Source organism: Pezoporus flaviventris, unplaced genomic scaffold (assembly GCF_033815535.1).
Source record: "Pezoporus flaviventris isolate CSIRO_AGI_PZ_B2104156 unplaced genomic scaffold, CSIRO_AGI_Pfla_v1 ptg000036l, whole genome shotgun sequence".
NCBI classification, from domain to species: Eukaryota; Metazoa; Chordata; class Aves; order Psittaciformes; family Psittacidae; genus Pezoporus; species Pezoporus flaviventris.
Window position 1 is genome coordinate 42,882,929 of NW_026892584.1, and position 19,277 is coordinate 42,902,205.

Genomic DNA, 19,277 nt, shown 5'->3' on the forward strand with positions numbered 1-19,277 from the left:
TGCAGAAGGCATGCTGGAAGATCCATCTCTGGGGATGCTGCCACCTGTATGCTTGCCTGCGCAGCAAAGAGGTTAAAAACATGATTTCACCTCTCTGATGCAATCCCCCCTACCCTTATTTGCTACCTTTGGCTTGTGCTGGTTTGAAAACAGGACAGGTATTCTGGCCTGTGAGACAACTTTGGCATAATTTCATTATATAAAGGATGTTTCCTAAAAGATTATTTCCCAGGGTGACCTGTAGGATGGCAGCATGCTCACAAAGAAAAGCCTTTAGACTGTGGATGTTTTTGAAAGCCTCATTCTGAGTTAGGTTTCATCACTCACCAGCCAACAGAAATTTGGCATGGGGTTGTACACGATATCAGAGAATAAACAAGATCAGCTACAGGGCCACCAACTGTAGAAGAAACTTTGTCATGCATAGAGAGCCTTAGTTCATTTGTATCTGGTTTTGCCTGTTTTGTGTAACTATCCTCCTTAAGTAGAATTCAGTGCTGAACACGAAAACATTTCTTAGGCAGGAATAGAGTTTTATAAGTGAGTTATTCAAAACAATTACTTAAAAAATGGATTCTTTAGAAATAATATAAAATTGATGAATAAACAAATAAAGCAGATATATTGTCTGCAAAACCTAGTTTGGCCAGCTGTAGTTCATTGGCAGAAATTATTCACTTCATGCTTCATAGTCACACTTAAAATAACCAGCAATCCAGTTATCTCCCAGGTATGTTATGAATGTCTGACACAACTCTTCTGCCTAAAACTACAACTATTCTACCTAAAAGAACAACTCTTATTCCTAAAACTACACCTATTCTACCTAAACCTACAACTCCTAATGGAAAACGAACAATCTTCTTAAAAAACAGCAATCTTCAAGGAAAACAGGAACTCTTTGAAGGAAAACTTCAAACAGCATGAAAACTCCCCTGTCAGCCAGCCCTGGAAACAAGCAGCACAAGGTCATTTCAGTGAGGCTACTGATGGTCATTGTGTTTGCCACGCGCTGGGGAGAGCGGGACTCTGCCGCGGGGGGCTGGGAGCCAGCCCCTACGTGATCACACTCGGCTCCAGTGTCCCGAAGGCAGCGCAGGGCAGCGCGGTGGTGGCGCTTGTGCCGCCAGGATGAGGCCACCGGGCACCGTGTCCCTGCGGCGGGGACGTCACACACAGCCCCAGCCCCAGCGCGGCAGCAGCCAGCCCACCCTGACTGCCAGCAGTGGATGGGGGGCACGTGCTGCCTTGCCACTCGTCAGCTGGTATCCATCCCCTCCACATCCACCTCCATCAGTTCGTCCACCTCCATCAGTTTGTCCTCCTCCACCTTCATGTCCACATCCATTGGTTCCTCCCCTTCATGTCCACATCCATTGCCTCCTCGCCCAGCCCCACTTGGGTCTGCATTTGCTGGCTCAGATACAGTGCCCGAGGGGCAGGGAACAGGGCAGTAGGGATGGGAACAAATGAAAAGGGCTGGGAGTAGGGCAGAAGGGCAGAGCAGGAACAGGGCAGAAGGGATGGAGCGCGCAGGGGAAAAGTGTGGGGTCAGGGGTGAAGGTTTGTGCTGTTGTCTGGACACGGGCAGTTGCCGCTGTGACGTGGGCTGTGACATCACCCCAGAATTCCAGGACTGCTGTGAGCAGGGGATGGGGACGAGCCCTGAAGGGGCTGCAGCTTCACGGGGGACATTGGGCAATCGTTACGTGACCCCCTGAGACGACAGAGACACACTTTGGTGCTTAAATAATCAATAAAATGTTTGAATGCTGCGCTGGCCAACTCCAGATGTGCCAGGGCCATCTCCTGTGCTCCCTCCCTGTCGCACAAGCAGTCAGTGAGCGACCTGAGCAGTGCTCATGTGCTGCAGTTGGGATGTGTCCATGGGGCTGGGATTCAGCCCTGCCCAGCCACGTCCTCCAGCCGTGCCCATCACGGGTGAGCCCGTGCGAGAACCTGCGCCCCATGCGCAGCGAAGGCTGCGAGGGCAGCACAAGATGTGGTGCCAGCAGCGTGTGTCCAGGGCTGCCTGCTTCAGGAGGGGTCTGCAACAGCTCCGCACCTTGATTGCAGCGATCACGAGATGATCGAATTCGAGATCCTCAGGACGGTGAGAAGAGCGTGCAGCAAGCTCACTGCCCTGGGCTTCAAGAGAGCAGACTTTGGCCTCTTCAGGAACCTGCTTAGGAAGGTTCCATGGGATATAGCCCTAGAGGGCAGGGGGGCCCAAGAATGTTTTCTGATACTCAGGGATCACCTACTGCAAGCTCAGGAGTGTCGCATCCCAACCAGAAGGAAGTGCAGCAGGAGGGCCAGGAGACCTCCCTGGGTGGATAAGGAGCTGCTGAGGAAAATTTGAAGGAAAAAAGAGGCTTATAAAAGGTGGAAGTAAGGACAGGTGGCTTGGGAAGAATAAAGGGATGTTGTTCGGGAAGCTAGGGACCAGATTAGGAAAGCTAAGGCTGTGCCTGATTGCAGCACCAGACCAGGTGCCCTGCAGCCACCGAGGGGCTCATAGCAGCCTTCCAGTATCTGAAGGGGGTTTATAGGGACGCTGGGGAAGGACTCTTCATTAGGGACTGTAGTGATAGGACAAGGGGTAACGGGTTAAAACTTAAACAGGGGAAGTTTAGATTGGACATAATGAGGAAATTCTTTACTGTAAGGGTGGCGAGGCACTGGAATAGGTTGCCCAGGGAGGTTGTGAATGCTCCATCCCTGGTGGTATTCCGGACCAGTTTGGACAGAGCCTCGGGTAGCAGGGTGCAGTGGGAGGTGTCTCTACCCATGGCAGGGGGGTTGGAACTGGATGATGGTAAGGCCCTTTCCAACCCTAACTATTCTTTGATTCTATGAGTAAGTCAGGGGACAGATCCAAGTAGCTGTGTTGAAAACTGCAGATATGATGTAGTAGGTGAACCTTTCTTTATAGCACAAAGGAGTCCTTGCATTCTCACTGGTAATGTTCTGCAGGAGAAAAGGATGGAAAGACCCACACGATCAATCCACCCTTCAGATCTGCTCAGACCTGAGTAGTGTCCTTTGCTGCGTCTCTAGCATGTGTCCCTGTGCTGAGGCCTTTCCTTTGCCAGTAAGGCACAGTCAGATACTATGTGACAGAACAGATCACATGTTTGAATTCATCAGATGAGAAACAGTTGGTTCATCTGATGGGATATTTTAACAATGCAATAGCATTTCTCAATGTCATCACTCAGATGTAAAGCTGCTTTTCCGTCTATCCAAAAAAGTGAGGATTTGGAGCTTTCCCTTGTGGATACATTGCTTGGTACCTGACTCCTAATCCCTGCAGTAACCTGACACAGAATATTTTACTTTAGAAAGCACCTCTGGAGATCATCTAATTAGATGATCCAAGTTAGATCAGGCTGCTCAGGGCTTTGTCACTTCTAAGAATTTTGTTTCAGAGTGCATCTGAACAAACAAGCTCCAAGGATTTTTGTTAAGAGAAGATGCATAATGACATAGTAATTGAGAACAGCGTATAAATTAGGCAACACAAAAGAATTACAGACTCTGCATCAGGCCCTTCTAATCCCTGTCCCCCGCATCTCTGGCCTGGGGCTCCAATAGTGATTACTCTGAAGATACTCATTTTATATCAGAGGAAAAACATCACAGAGATTTCTAAATTAATTGAGGTGAATATTCAATGTGCATCATTTCAATTAGTTCAGAAGTCTGTACCTTTGGTTTCTTGTAAATTCACCACTATTATTCATCAAAGTTTACATTTTGACTATGAAAATCCAGAGGTTAAGGCAGTTTGCATATGTGTCTCCAAAGATTAATCACCAGAGCTCACTGGAGCTGTTACAAGCAATGCTTGCTGCTGAATTTTTTAACAAAAAAAAGTTTGATTTTCAGCAACGGAAAGTTTGATTTTCAGAAAAGTTGCAGCTATTCAGCACTTTGTAGATCTCTCCTTGATACCTTAGAGAGTTTGATCTCTGGGATGCATGTGAAAAGAGAAAAACTGAATTCGTTAATTAGCATCACAGCAGAATTTTACATTTTTCCAAGAAACAATCTCTTAGTAAATATTATGTGAACTACATCTGCGGACACAAGAATTTCGTAGGTAGATGCAAGAGGAGTAATTAAATAATGCAAAAATTAAACATGTCATAAATATAATAACTGGAGGAAATGCCATTTTAGCACAATGCTTTTTCCCAAAAGTGTATAAGAATAAAGCATAATCTATAGAAATATCTATGACAATTTTAACATATTAACAAGTATTCTGTTTACATTAACATTGGTTAATATTAATGCAGAAGTTTGAACACTAATAAGAATTTTAAAATATTACAGAAATAAAACATTACAGATAGAATGATGCTGTAAAACACTTTACAAACTTGTACTCAAATAAACATGCAATTGATTCATGATTTTTGTCTGTTTTACTTTGATGTCATGAAAATATGAAGAAGCTGTTTAGATGGATCTTGCCAGTTTTGTATCATTCCTATTTTTTAAATTGTGGTTTCAAGGCACAGGAAACTACTATCAATAATTTATTCATGGTGAAAGTGACAGCAGCAACAACACAATCTGCCCCAGCATAGTGTCATGTGTGCACCAGCAGTGTGTTTGAGGGAGTTCCCTCTCTGGGGCAATGGGACTGTTCTCCATGCTGCCAGCCCTTCCTTGTCAGTAAGGCACTTAACTCTTGTGCAGACTTCTACACAGCAAAAGTTGGATCAATACCAAAAGGGAAGCCAGAAATGAAAGATTAAGCAGAAATGAAACACAAGTTCAACAAATGTTTGGAACTGACGTAAAAAGTCCCTGACTCCACTTAGAAATGTGAAAATTTTCTATGTACTTCTGTGCATTCTAGATTTAACTGCAAAAAGTTTACTAATCATAAAATATCAAGCATTAGAACTGTACATTTTAAGACTTTCAGGACAGTGCAGGATCTTGACTAATACAGAAGTACTGTTGTTCTGTGTTACCAGGCCACTGTTTTGCCCTCTAATTCTTCCCAGAATGTGCAAGGTAGATAAAGCTGCCTACTGAAGTATTAGGAATGTTTTCAAGGCTCTTGTTGAAAGACTTCCTCAGTTTTAATATTTTCCACTGGTTAACCACAAACGTTAACAACAGAGTATGTGTACGAGAATCTGAATATGTACCTCCTCAAGAACTAAACATTTCAACCACAGAAATGGGCCTTACATGTTCTCCTCAGCAGGTATATTTTTTGGTCCAGCTGAGAAGATAAAACTGGTTCTGTATTCATATGAATAAGAACCAGACCCAAAATAAGTTTTTAAGATTTCAGTGTGAGTCAAAGTAAATTATGTTGTTTATTCCACATGTCCTTAGCAAAGCAATGTTTTCACCAATGATACTGGTGGGCAAACCTTATTGTAGGAGACAAGCAGAAATAAGAAGTATCTCTTCCATAGCATCCTCAAGGAGCTGCTAGTCTATGTGCTGTGGCAAAACTTCCTACGGACATCAGCATGTAAGTTGCGTGTTGCAGTGTGCATCCTGCAGCTGGTGTTGGGAACAACTTATTTGTGCCAGGAGCTAACTGCTAGCTTCCACCTTCTTGGTCTTTGCCACTATTGCAGGTTTTCTGAATGTCAGATGAATCTGTTATTTCTTTGTTTTTTTCTTCTCTTACCCCTCCTTCCTGTGATTCTTTTGACATTTTCCATTTTATGCTGTCGCTCTTGTGATTAATGGATGAATTTAGCCTGGATGAGTTCAATCTCCATCTTCTCAGACTCCTATAAAAGTCTTTTCTGACGTTTTCACTAACCAGCACATAGATGATTGGATCAGCAATGCTGTTTGCAGTGGCTAAACACAGAAATACTGTAAAAACTGAATAGATGTCTTCTTCAAATGGACATGAGCAATTTTGATGAAACATGAAGTATATGGATCTTATTATCAGTACCACATGGTAGGGAGCAAAACACATCAGGAAAATGATAATGATGGCAATAGCCAGATACTTCACTTTGGCTTTTTGCCGACAAGTCAAGCTGCTGCTTGTTTTAGTACTTTGGAAAATTTTATAGTTTGTGAAAATGAGGATTGTGAAAGGTATGGCAAATCCAAATAAGAATCTAGCAAAGCTGAAAGAAGCCAGTTTTATGTCAAGGGGCAAAGTCTCAAAGCAGGTCTTACTACCTGGATTATCTTCCATGTAAAATACTGGAACATAGATTATTGTAACCACAGCAAAGAGAAAAAACACTATTATGATTGCCTTTTTCTGTCCTCTTCTCCCCCTTGATTCCAGAGCATACACCAGTGCCACATAACGATCCACAGAAATGCAGCACAAAAGCAGAATGCTGATGTATATGTTGCAGAAAAAGATGAATCCTGTTACTCTGCAAGCTTTTTCACCCATAGTCCACTGGTGATCATCTTGCACATAGAGAATCCAGAGAGGCAAGGTACTTAAATACGTCAGCTCAGACAATGATAAACTGAAAATGTAGATGGCAATTACTTTATTCCTTTGGATTTGTATGAATGTAAGCAGGGAAGTTAAGCAATTTGCTGGAAGGCCTATGGCAAAAACAATGCTGTAAACAGCAACCAGAAGTGTCTTGCTGTCTTTGTAGGGAATTCCTGTGCAAATGGAGCTCTTATTTGTGTCTGTACAATTTTCCATTATTCTTTTTCTGGCTGGTGTTTCCTGAGAATCAGAAGACAAGACGAAAAGTTAGCATTTGCATCAGGTAAAAGTATGTCAATAAAGGTTACAGTCCCTTAGGTGCCAACAGGGCACCAGGGGAACAAGTGGGATGCTTGTCTTGGGGACAGGCGCTCCGGGCCACCTACTGAGCTACTGTGTAGGGGGGATAAAAAAGGGTTCTTGATTTCAGGGCCAGCAGTAGTTCTCTGCCCAAACATCTTCTGGGATGTGGCATGTGAGAGCTTGACCAATGTGAGAGCTGCTGTACACCTGCATACCATAGAGGTCTTGAAGACCTCTTCTATGGTAAAGCACAGCAGGTGACTACAACTTGTACATGAGGCAGCTGGTGTCAGGGACACCGCACAGTTACACGCCATCTCAGCGGCTGTCTATGCCAGGCACCTTAAGAAAAAAGCCGTCAAGAGTGGTTGAAGGTTTGTTTTTTCCCCCTCTCCCAGGCTTTGCATATGTCCCTTAACCCTGTGTTTGTCTTCATATTCTCTTTTCTGCAGTGCCTGTGCCTGCTGTTTGTGCTTGTTGTGTGAAGGCATGCTTCCCCCAGTGCAGCTGACAATGGTGCGGGGCAGGAAGGAAGTGGTAGAAAAGTTTTTCTGTAGACACATGGTTCCCAATGTTTCTTTCTCTTGCCTCCTTCTGTTACCTCCTTCCTTCCATCTTTGCTCCAAGTCTCCTTCCTGTGCTTAGCACCCATGAGTGAGCGTCAGGAAGGAGATGCTTGTGGCTTTTTAAGCTGCCTGCTTGGAGCATGCTCTTCTTTCCTTGGCTTTTGGCATACAGCCTAAGGCACATGGCAGAGGCTGAGCTGCAGAGACCTTCATGCTTAAATGATTGTTGGCTGCGAAGCTCAAAGCCCCAGCTGACAAAGTGCAGCCATAGGTGTGAATTTACACTTGGAGAAAAAAAGCATGAGCTGAATGACTCTCCTGAAGGTCTGGCCTGTCAGCTCCGGAGCCTGGGAAGGATCCAGGAATATGTCCCAGCCTCGTATCTGGAAGGGGGAGAGGGGGTCATCCATTTGCTCCCCTATCACACCTTCTCCTAGCTCTCTCCCTGCCCAGTGAAGAGTCTTCTGGCCCTGGCCACTGCATCTAGCCCGACTTCTGAGCTTCACTTCTCTCTGCTCAGCTCCTGAGGCCTGCAGGAGGTTTCCTCATCAAACTAAATACCAGAAAGCGGCACTCAGCTGACTGTTTATGAAACTTCTCCCTGTGACGTTACCACTCTGTGACTGAACACACACTTTTATCTTCTCCTCAGGCCTTTAGAGTTTGCTGTGTTGATATTTGGCTCAGATCAGAAGATTGCAAGTTCTGTCTTCTGTGGTGGCTGGGCCATGATGGATGTATTCCCACATCTCTCAAATAGAGCATTCGTAACTGTTTTATCTAAGCATTCATAACTGCTTTATCTAAAGAGGCAGCTGGTTATCTGTGAGCACTCTGTCGTTGGTTGCACCCACACTGGTGCAGGACTGGAGAAGGCTATCCTGCGTCTGAGATACTCATTCAAATAAATAATAATAATAATTACACAGCTAATTAAAACAACAACGACCTACCATTTCAGGGTTCATTTTCTGCTAATATTTGTGATGAGCAGTTTTAGTGATTGGTTGAAGCAGCTGGCCATTTGGGTCACATGGAGGTGGGCAGCAGCTCTAGCCACATCACTCTCTTCAGTTCTTTTGCCTTGAAATGCCACTGCTAAGTTTGAAAAGTCTGTGGACTTTCGTGAGTGTGTCAGCTTAGAGCTTATAACTTCAGAGTGAATGTAAAGATCTTTCCTGGAGTCTGGTCCCTAAATGAAGCAGAAAAGGGTCCTGGGAGGTGCAGAGACTTGACTGATGGGTCTTGCTGCTCATTTGGGCCAATTGCAATAATATCTGGTCTTCCCTCAAGAGGCTGAAGTGTTTTCACTAACACTGAGGGGTAAAAAGGGAAGTGAAAACAAGGGGGAAAGCAAAAGGCTTTTTTTGGTTTTTTTTGTTTGGTTTTTTTGCCTTCATTTGTCTATAAACTGCTAATGAAAAACTGTTTCAATTTCCAATAGAGAAGTTGCAGTGATAAAACTACCCCTATTAGGAGAAGTAGAAAACTGAAGATATAGTTGCATGGAAAAGAGGGAGAAATCAAAAAAAGAACAGTATCTGAACAGAGAGCTGGTTGAAAGTCTTTGGGTGGATTCACCTGAGATACAGGGGGACAGAAGAGAAAAAAGATACAGTGAAATCCATAACATGAGTGTAACTACATCAGTGCAACATATTATTTAATATATTTTTCATCCTCCTATAATTTTCTGATCATCCTTCTATGCCAAGGATTATTGTTAGAGCTGAAAGTTTTGAGAGGTTTGTGTGGGTATTAGGAATAATTTTTAAAAGCTCCATGCTTATAATGGTTAAGATAAAAATGAACCATATTTTCACACCTTCCTTCCATCCCCAGTGTTTGGAAAGGGCAACAATTTACATATTTTGAAGCATAAATTAACCCACAATGAAACTAGATCTGAGTTTCTCCCTAGGGGTTTTGTGTGCTTTCCTTAGTAGCATGCAGTATTGTAAGTATTTCACACGAGTGCTAACATGATGTCAGTCTGACCCCTCAAATCTAGTACTGTAAGACATCAATTCCCAGATATGAGAGATACACCACCTACAAAGTACTCATCACCAGCAATATCACCCCTCTTATGAACCTGGGATTTTCTTCTTATGCAGAACCTACATTACTTGCCTGTGAAATTTATGGACAATTAAACTTTCTGGCCACTAGCACTTGTGTCTGTTAACTTTAATAGAAAGTGAGAAATTTGCTGTGGATTATTTGCTCTGCTGATCTTGAATGTATGAAAAATATTTGTGGTATCTTTGTGAATAAAAATAGATTATGACCCGTTAGCCCAGCAAGTCAGTGAATTGGCTTTTTTGTTTCTGTGATTGAAATTGTTTGTTTTTCCATTAGAAATAAACAAATTAGTAGATGAAGCCACTCCTATAAGGAAGTCTCAGCATACAAAGGAAAAGCAACAATGGCTCTTCTTAGTCTACCCAGCAGACACACAAAAGATAGTGGGATTTGAAGCAATGCATTTTGAAACTCGAATAATAGAATACAATATATAATTTTGAAAATATTTTGTTTCTAAACTCTGTAGAGAAAAAAGGGTAGATTAAAGTTATAGAACTATACTGGGAATCCAGCCTGAGCACAACTCCATCTTAAAATATCTACCTTCATGCTAGCGTGATTGGAAACAAACCGCTGATGGGATTTGAATGTAGAGACAAATAAACATGGTACAAAGCAGATTAAATGCTTAGTCAGGAAAAACAAAAATTCCACATGATTCCTGAGAGTGGTAAGTTTCTTGTATTTGCTAGACTTCTGCTTGAGTTTTATCCTCTTTTGAATGCTCCCTGGCTGCTGCAGCAGTGGAGAAGACTCTCAAGAAACAAGAAAGACATCTAGGCAGCCTCCTGCTTAAAACAAGTTATGGAGCATTTGTAGGCTGAAATTAGCTGCTGTAAGGAAGCAGCAAGACCTTGGGATTAGGTATACAGCTTTAATATTTAACTCTATACTGCAGATACAATAAATCTTACATAAAAACATATCTGCTGGGAGATAGAATATATTCATCATCTGCCTTTCAGGAGGGGAAGTCAGCAATCATTTCTGATGAGAGGAAGGTGTTTGATTAATCTTCTGATTCATAGAGAAGATCTCTCAGCAACTAGAGATTTTAAATACCCATGTGTGGGCATTTATGTAGATCCACACATCCACTTTCCCCTTCCCACAATGTACAACTAAATGTACTATTTTGCTAAAATGAGCAATGAATTGTTATAATTCAGGGTTGACAAAGGACCCGACTTAAAATAGTGGTCCTTCCATAAATTGTGTGTGTTATAGTACCTGGTGAGAGACTGCTCAGAAGACAAGAATGACAGATGGGTAAGAGAGAAATGTGTAAAAGAAAGGTCCTGCTGCAGGGTTTAAAACAATCTTATTCAACACATCTAAAAGCAGGTAAACTTCCTGTCAGATACAGTAGATAAAGGAAATTCACAGGTGAAAGATAGACTGCAAAATCACCCTGTACCAGTGGACTTTTTTCCTTAGTCTTATGCTTCAGAGGCTGTGACTCATGATTTCGGGACTTTTGGACATAGCAAAGTTTTTTAGTCTGAGAGCATCAGAGAGTGGCTGTTGTAGGGCAGATTTACTCCCTGGTACCTACCAGCTTGTCTAGAAAAGGTCCTGGAGCCAAAGGAATGGCTTCATGGCCAGGAAGCTATCAGGAACGCCCGAAAGGCCATCATAAATTTGGGGCTAACTATAAAGCCTGTCAAGTCTGAGGCTGAGGAAAGCATAGGGTTTGGAGCAGCAGCAGTGAAAGTGAACACCTAAGAGCAACCCCAAGACTGGAGACTTTTGTGCTGATTCACTTCCTCTTCTTCACACTCCTTCTTCACAGACACAACCAACAGGCCTTCATGCTTGATGCCTCCCTAAAGCTGTCACAGCTGGACTGGCAGCTTTGGCAGTGGGGGCTATTAAAATAAGTCTTCTGTTACTTGACTGGCTCATTTGGAAAGCTAACAGACTTTCTTGCTGGCTTATGTTGGAACTATGAAGTCTTGGAAGAAGGAGATGAGCGGAGGGATTCTGATGCACAGTTTCTCTGACCCATCCCAGGATGCTTCTGGAGGTCAGAGCATAGCTGAATGCCAGCATATTTGACACCAAGGTTTGACACTGCTCTGGACTCCTGAAAGAGCAGACTGGGGTATCAGGGAGCAGGCTGGTTTTACAAAGCAAGGAGATCTGGCCATGCTGGAGCACTGCTAGAGCTCAGGGTGTCTAATTGGTAGATTTAAGGGAAATCTGACCTCAAGTGGCTAAACAAAGAAGCACTGAGACCTATATTCAAACCCACAGGTGCAACCCTTAAAAAGTCATCCTTTAGATTTCAGGATCAGGATCTCCCCAGCACCTACCTGTGGACATGTTTCCTCCTTCTTCTTGGCCTTAGCCATCCAGGCCTTCAGACAAGAGACTCCTGCCAAACCTCTGGCACCTGCAGTTAGAAACACACTAGGAGCCACAGAATGGCCTGTACTAGAGCTGTTTTCACCCCAGACTGTCATGACTCAAAAGCGTCTCCAGGGCAGCAACTGTCTACCTGGGGTTGCTAGAGATTTCCGGACTGAGGCCATACATCTCTTCTCTCCCTTTGGTGAATGCCAGCAGCTGGCTACGTGTGACACTTGAACCAATGCAAGGCCTAAGTAGAGCCTTCGAGTCCATGTATGAGCAGGTGAAGGATAGCCACAGACACCCTGTATCCAAGAGAGACACTTGTTCCTGCTAGGAGGAATGTCATGTCCAGAGGTGTGAACATTCGGTTTTATCACGTCTCAGGTAAGCCAGATGGTCAGAGTGGGAATGGCACAGCCATGCCTGTGGCTTGCCATAGCCCTTCAGTGGTGCCCAGCACCTCTATGCTCCTGGACCCACAGAGCTCTGGGGAGCTCAGGCGATCGCTGCCGCACATGAACAGAGCAATGTCATTGTATCAGAGCTGGGTTAAGGGTATATGTTTTAGTGAACATGCAGTTATCCTACCTCGTGGTAAGTTTCTTCACTTGTTTCTAAGTTGGTTGTGGATTGTGGCTGGCCAATGGTTCTGTTTGTTTCCCTATATTGGTTTGTTTTTATAATGGTCAAGGGCTGTGTCCTGCATGTGGTTGGCCTGATGCTGCTGCGCCCTGACCAGGCTCTGTCCTCCATTGCTGGCTTGGTCACATCTTGCCAGCCTATCATCTCCTGTCTTTCCCAATATGTGGTCTCTGCACTGCCATGGTTCACTCCTGCCTTTTGCCTTCATACTGATGCTTTCTCTCCCTCTGTCCCAAGTCAGTCAGTGTTTTTCAAACCACTGCTGTCCCAGGAGATCCACAAATCATAGATTCATAGAATTCTTGGGTTGGAAAGAGCCTTAATGATCTCTCTCCTACAAGGGACCTACTAGTCTTGGCACTGCCTTTGTGAGTCTGTGCAGGAGCTGCTGTGACATGGGAGCTGCATGGCTGCCGGTAGCATCGTCAATACTAAACAGATTGCTGGGGAAAAGCAGAGCAAAAAGAGGCCCAAAATAATTTTGTGACCTGCCAGACTTGGCCTCACTGACATATTGTTTGTCACTGAGAGGTCTAGTTAGTTTCGCCTCTAAAGTGAATGTGTCTCAGCAAATGAGATCTGCAAAGTCTTGTGAAAACCACAATGCACCCATGACACTTCTGCACGTGAAAGAATCCTGTTTTTAACAGAGCAGTTAAAGACGGCCTTTACAAGTGCTCTGAACTCAGACACCAATGTTTCCTCTTTTCCATTTACCATGAAATGGAAAACTTCTTTGTTCCTTCTTGTCCTATGTTTTGTTCTCAGTTGGAGAACTAAGAACTAAAAGTTTTCCTTTTTTTGCCATCTAGGTCACCTTCTATAGCTAGCCAGTTCACATAGTGGCAGGGTTTTCCCCTCAAGATCTTAGTTATACCAGCAAAAACTGTGATGCTCAAAGATTCCTCTTTGACCTTACATGTTTCTGACATCTCTGCAAGCCCACTCATAAATGCTAAGTCTCCTGTAGTGTCTTCTCTGAATCCTCAGCTGCAATCTCTTCCAGCTATTAGTACATGTATCTCAATGGGCAGCTCGTTCTTCATTGGTACTCTTAGAGTCTACCCTGGAAGACATTAACGTAAAAATCCCAGCTATCAGCTATTCCTCAAGGAGTGTTTCTTTAGGAATATCGGAATCATATGTTGTTTCTGATAGACCCTCTTCTGAATTTCTCACTCCTCTCAGAGCTTTCTGCTGCAGTCAGCCTCTGCTCGACTGTGCAGTGATACAACCCACTTCACTTTCCACTTCAGTTTTAGTACTGGACCTTTGGTGTTTATGGACTCCAGATCCACAGCAGGATATTTGTTTCTTGTAGAATGTTTTTGTCACATGCTCTGCATCACCAATAGCCAGGTCTGAACTTCAGATGTGTTTGGTAGTATCTATCTGCACTAAATACCCTGCTTTAAAAATAGCCTTCATTCATGAAGGTGGATGAGATCAAAGTAGCTGTAGTCTGAGACAGACTCTGTCAAGTCTGATGTGCTCTACAGGAGGTAGCTGTAAGGATGATGGGATTTCTGTCAGTATGGTAGGATCCTTGACCACCTCCTTCTCCTCCAGTGCTCTGTTGTAGGTCCAGTATAAGAGGGAGAGCTAAGTCAAAATAGTGTTCCTCCAGCGGTTCAGTTTAAAGCAGTGGTTTTCACCCAGGGAGGCATATCTCACTCAGGAGGCAATAATGTGGCAGAAGGATGCGAGAAGGTGTTCTGTCTGCTAAACCCTGCCAGACCTGTCCTAGCTCTATGTGTGAGACATGCACAGCAACCCTGGAGCCAGCAGCGGTCGGGACAGCAGCTTTTGGACAGGCATTTGAGTCTATGCAGGGGTGGAAAAGGGTCAAAGGAGATAAAACAAATGCCAGGTGGAGCTACACTGAACTGCTCATTGCTAATTGTAACCCATGGCACACTGAAAGCACATTAGGCTTGCACTGAGGATCAACAAAAAGAAAGCAAGCAAGCCAAACCTGAGCTTGTGCTGAACTCAGGCCAGATGCACAGGCACTAAGTCAGAAAGCAGCCACAGAAACTTGTCTTCATACTGTCTGGCACAGCAGTTACTGAAGCTGCCACTCCAGCCACATTCCTGCTGCACTGGGAGCAGCCACTGCTAATGTGAGCAGTGGCATGACCCTCTTTGTAACTGCAGCAATACTGCTGTCCACTTCCCCACTCCCAGCTTTTCTGGTTTGAAAACCACTGGCTTACATGCACTTTTATAGCCTCTTGTATACAGAAATAAAGGAACCTGGATGGGATAGCCAAAAAATTCTGTACAGAGCTGTGAAATTTCCATTTCTGTTCCAAAGTGGAGCTGAGCATTGTCAGGGCAGCCTGAGACAGGTGAAATGCTGCCTTCAGGCACTTCTAGTTTGATGGCAATGCTGTTTATGTGATCATGATGAGGCTACAAGATCAGTGTCTCCCAAAGAGACATGGGAAATGCTGAGCTTGAAAGAGCTGTCTGCAGTTTCAGGCAGAAAGCTGTACAGAGGGGGTGCTCAATTCAGACTGAGTATTTGTTTAAAAATAGTGTCCTGTGTACAGAACTCTGGGAGAGCCCTCAGAAGAAAATTAGCCTTGCCCATTGAGTGCTAAAGAGCAGAACTAGTGTGTGGCGTTTTTTTTCCCTCCCCTTCCCCCTTCCCATATGAGGTTGCTGGAAATTAAGGAACTGCTGGTTTATGGGCAGCAGCCAATATAAATGGGATTATGGGAAGAGGGGGTTAAAACCAAGCCTAGATGCTCCTTGGTCTTTGCCAGAGTAGCAAACTTTATGTTAAAAATTCAAGAGAAGTCAGTAGCCATCATCTGTAGTGCTTTCTGTTGCAACACAAACTCAAACAAATGGGGAAGTGTCATGGTTTAAACCCAGTCAGGCAATTCGTTCACTCACTTCCCCCCTTCTTGCCCTCCCCCTGCTCCCGGAGGGACGGAGAGGAGAGTCAAAAAGAATGCAACTCCCACGGGCTGAGATAAGAACAGTTTAGTAACTAAGGTATAACACAAATCACTGCTGCTACCACCAATGATAATAATGATAAAGGAAATAACAAGGGAAGAGAATACAACACCTCACCACCAGCCAACCAATAACTTGCCCCCCCCCCAGCCTGACCAAGCACCGACCCATACCTCCTCCAACCCTGCAGTCTCCCAGCCCTTCCGGCTAACTCCCAGTTACATCCTGGGCATGACGTGCTGTGGTATGGAATACCTCTTTGGTCAGTTTGGGTCAGGTGTCCTGTCTCTGCTTCCTCCCGCCTTCTCCTCCTCCCTGGCAGAGCATGAGGCTCACAAAGTCCTTGGCCAAACCAAAACATCGCTATCAGCTCTGTTCCCAAGATGAAAGTCAAAACACTGCACTGCACCAGCTACCAAGAAGGAGAAACATGAGTGCTACTGCTGAACCCAGGACAGGAAGGTAACAAGGAAAAGAAAACCATCTAAGAAGACCCTATGAAAAACTAAATTAAGTTTGATCAAGCCGACTAGTCACCCTGGCTGTTTACCCTTTGCTAAATCTTATTTGGCATAGGAAGGATCCTCTCCGATCTCAGAATGTCTCAAAGCAAAAGTAGGCTTCTTTAAAGTCTTAGAGGAAAGAACTCAAACTAATTCATTTTCACCACCTACCAGTGTGGTGTGATTGCTGTTACCAGCCTGTGACTTTATGACAAGACTTGTGGTCTCCTTAAAGCTGCAGCTACTACATGAAATAACAGCTACACTAAATGCAAAGAAGTATCAGCTTTCATTTAAAAGCAAGGTCTTTGGATTACAGAGGAGAGCATCAGGCATCGTCCCAGTATTTTGAAGTCTCAGAGAAACAAGTTGACTCCCAAAACATTTGACAAAAAAGAATAATCTTAACTTAGACTCCACATTTCTGAGTGCCAAAGTTCAGCAGTGGCGTGTAAAAAAAGACTGAGAAAAAGAAGAAATGTAGTGTATCCACTTAGTCACTATAGGCCAGCAGGTAAACATCATAGTAAAATACCTGTCTTGCTTTTCCAGCAGATTAAAGATGAGAGGAAAGGCTGGTTGCGAATTCTCCTTATGGAGAGAAGGAAGCCCAGCATTTGTGTTTCTAACATAGCACGTCTCATGCTTTGCAGGGATGGTTAAATCTGACCTAACAGCCACCTGTATCCTGCCAAAATCCTTCAGTCCTAATTATCATCTATCCCTTACAGGAACTAAAATTGATTTGTAAGAGAGAAACATATTTTTTATAGGAAAGGGAATTCGTAAGGAAAACAGGTAGCAAGGATTCCATCAACTGCAATGAACTCTAATTAATACAGACCCAACAACGCTTTATGTCTGTTGTATCAATCACAGGAGGTTTAGACTATGGTGAAATATCAACAGAGCCTACATTTCTGAAGCACAAAAGCACAGCACAGAGAAGTAGTAATCAAGCAGAACAAAGCAGAATAGTGCTTAGTAGAAATAATGCCTTGCCTCAGGGACAGAAATCTCTTACCTATTTTTAATCTGGCTTTTGCAGAGGAGTCGATGAAGGGCTCCAACTCATGCTGTACCCACAGGCTGCTCTGTAAACACTGCAGGAAGTTACTAATGATACCGTGAACAGTCATAAGCAGTGTGAGCTGAAAGAAAGTGGTCTGCTGATGACTTCATCAGGCTCCCAAAGTGTGTCACTTGTAGTTAGGTGCACAGTTGTAGATAGGGTTGTGATTGGAATACCCCAGCCTTGGAAATCTTAGTCCTGCCACCATTTGAGAAAGTGACTGGATAAAGACATCTATGGTAAAGAATATCTTTGGGGAAGATCTGCACCTGAAAATATACTGAAAGAGTGAAAAGAGGCAGAAGAAATTATTTACTAGTTACTCAACGTGAAGGATAGTAAGAAAAGTGAAAAACCAAATGGTCAGAACAGGAAAATATGGAATTATCAGGAAGACAGAAGGGAGAAATGCATTGTGATGGTGGATCTGTGTGTAAATGCAGACCAGGCACTGAGATGTTACTACCAAGCAGAGCACACAGGGTATCAGAGTTTATTCAACATTTCTGCAAAGTCAAAGCTTTTGAGAAGTCTCTAAAACAACCTGCTCCCATGCTGTTCCCTGTACTGCTTTCAGATATGAAATAGCACCCATGCTCCTGCACAGTGGGCTTGAGCAGCCGTATGTGGCTGCTGCTTTTCACAAGTCAGTGGCTTGGCAACCACAGCTGCATTTAGGAGGTGGCCCATGAGAAGAGCAATGCTTCCTGCCTCTCTGTGTCAACCCAGATAACACAGCCTGGCTGGGGGGACTTTGGGCTGTTGCTGTTTGACTTCAGCTTCTGTTTAATCTATCTTTCTTGCTGTGCCAGCAGAGGTGGGAGACATGCATAGGTATGCTTGGGCTATTTGCTGGGTATGTGTAGCCTTGGCAAAATGAGCTGCTATGGCTGGCTGCCGAGGCTGAGCAGTGCAGTCAGAAGATTAGCTAAGAGAAAAGAAAGCCTTAACAAGGGGAGCGATTCCTTTCAAATTCTGTCACTTGTGGCAGGGGTGAGAAAATGTAGGTTCAACTCTTGTAACTGCCAGACTCCATTTGTGACCAGAATTTTCATCTCTTGGGCTCCTATTCCAGGTGTACTCCTTCATCAGTGTGCTAATGTGCCCTGGAGGAACAAGAGACCAAGGAACTTGGGCTGCCAGGCCCTGTCAAGAACAGGATGCCCACTTTAGATGCTTGTTCTTTGTACAGTGGAGATACCTGCTCTGGGTGCTACACATATATTCACTTGAATATGTATGAAATGGCTAGGTATTTAAATGGATGCAGAACGGTATTAAAGCCCAATAGAAGGGGGTGGTGATATGAAGAAAAGACCATTCTGGTGCCAGTTTGCTAGAAAAGGCTGAGAATGCTAAAGAAGATAAGATAGTGTTTTGACAGCTTTGAGAGGAAGAGTTCATTTGCAGGAGCTTATTAATGGCAAAGAGCACTGATATGAAGGAGCCTGTGAGCTTTAGCAAGTGCCCTAGCTCAGGCTTTAGGCAAAGGAGGAAGAAGATCCCAATGTTATGTTGCCAGCCTAGACCTTGTTTGTGAGACCTGTTCCATGCATCATTGCAGATGCTATGTATGACTCTGTGAAAGTCACTTATGAACAGATTTATGAAGGCAACTTGCTGGTCAACTTCTACTAATTCCACCTCTGGTAAGGTGCTTGCAGCACCCCATGAGGGTCTGTCAGTGCTTGAAGATTGCTGGGGGGCTGAGGTAGGACAGTGAGGAACTGGGTGGCAGTCTAAGGCAAGCAGATAACTGAATTTGCGTTTAATAACTGTATTGAAAGTGAAATATTTCTTTTGTAAAATTAAAGAAATGCTTAGTGTGTACTTTCATTCTGGGGTGAAAAAGTCACTTTGTTCCAGTTCTGCTAGAGAGGGTTTCAGGGGAAGAGTCTGTGAAGATAAAATCATTCTCAGAGCCATAAGGAACTGGGAAAAAAGAGCCTGGAGGCAGCTTAGTAGGCTCCATTTGCAGAGAAGAACAGGTGAAATTTCTGTCTGCACAAGCTCAGCCTGGCTGGACATAGTGCTGGACCCAGTCTGTGCACTGCCCTAAACTCATGATTTCATCATTATACTCCTCTGCATCAATATAAAACTAAAAGGAAACTGTAAACAAGGGTGGGAATAATGTTTCTGAGATGAATAGGACTTATTTCTCTGTGTAGATGGCCAATCTTCATTCAGAGATGTGAGACAGAAAAGAGCAGAGTGCTGTCCATCCTGTAGAACTGGAGCTTTCATAGGGACCAGTGAGCTCCTCTGTGGTATTTCTAATGTACCAGATCACAGTTCTCATTTGGGTGTAGTCAGTT

At 43.9% G+C, this 19,277-nt stretch overlaps 1 protein-coding gene across 1 annotated transcript; it reads right to left on the reverse strand.

Moving 5' to 3' along the window:
• Positions 1–4,013: 4,013 nt before the first annotated feature.
• Positions 4,014–17,041, reverse strand: GPR132 (G protein-coupled receptor 132). The gene is made up of 2 exons (XM_061464163.1): positions 16,912–17,041; positions 4,014–6,700 (listed from the first exon to the last, which is right to left on the reverse strand). Exon 2 carries the CDS (start codon positions 6,674–6,676, stop codon positions 5,579–5,581), a length of 1,098 nt encoding a protein of 365 aa, XP_061320147.1. The 5' UTR covers positions 6,677–6,700; positions 16,912–17,041; the 3' UTR covers positions 4,014–5,578.
• Between the last annotated feature and the right edge of the window lie 2,236 nt (positions 17,042–19,277).

What these genes read in the sequence shown, in the direction of transcription:
- GPR132 (XM_061464163.1), bottom strand. Translation starts at nt 6,676, where the DNA reads ATGGAAAATTGTACAGACACAAATAAGAGCTCCATTTGCACAGGAATT.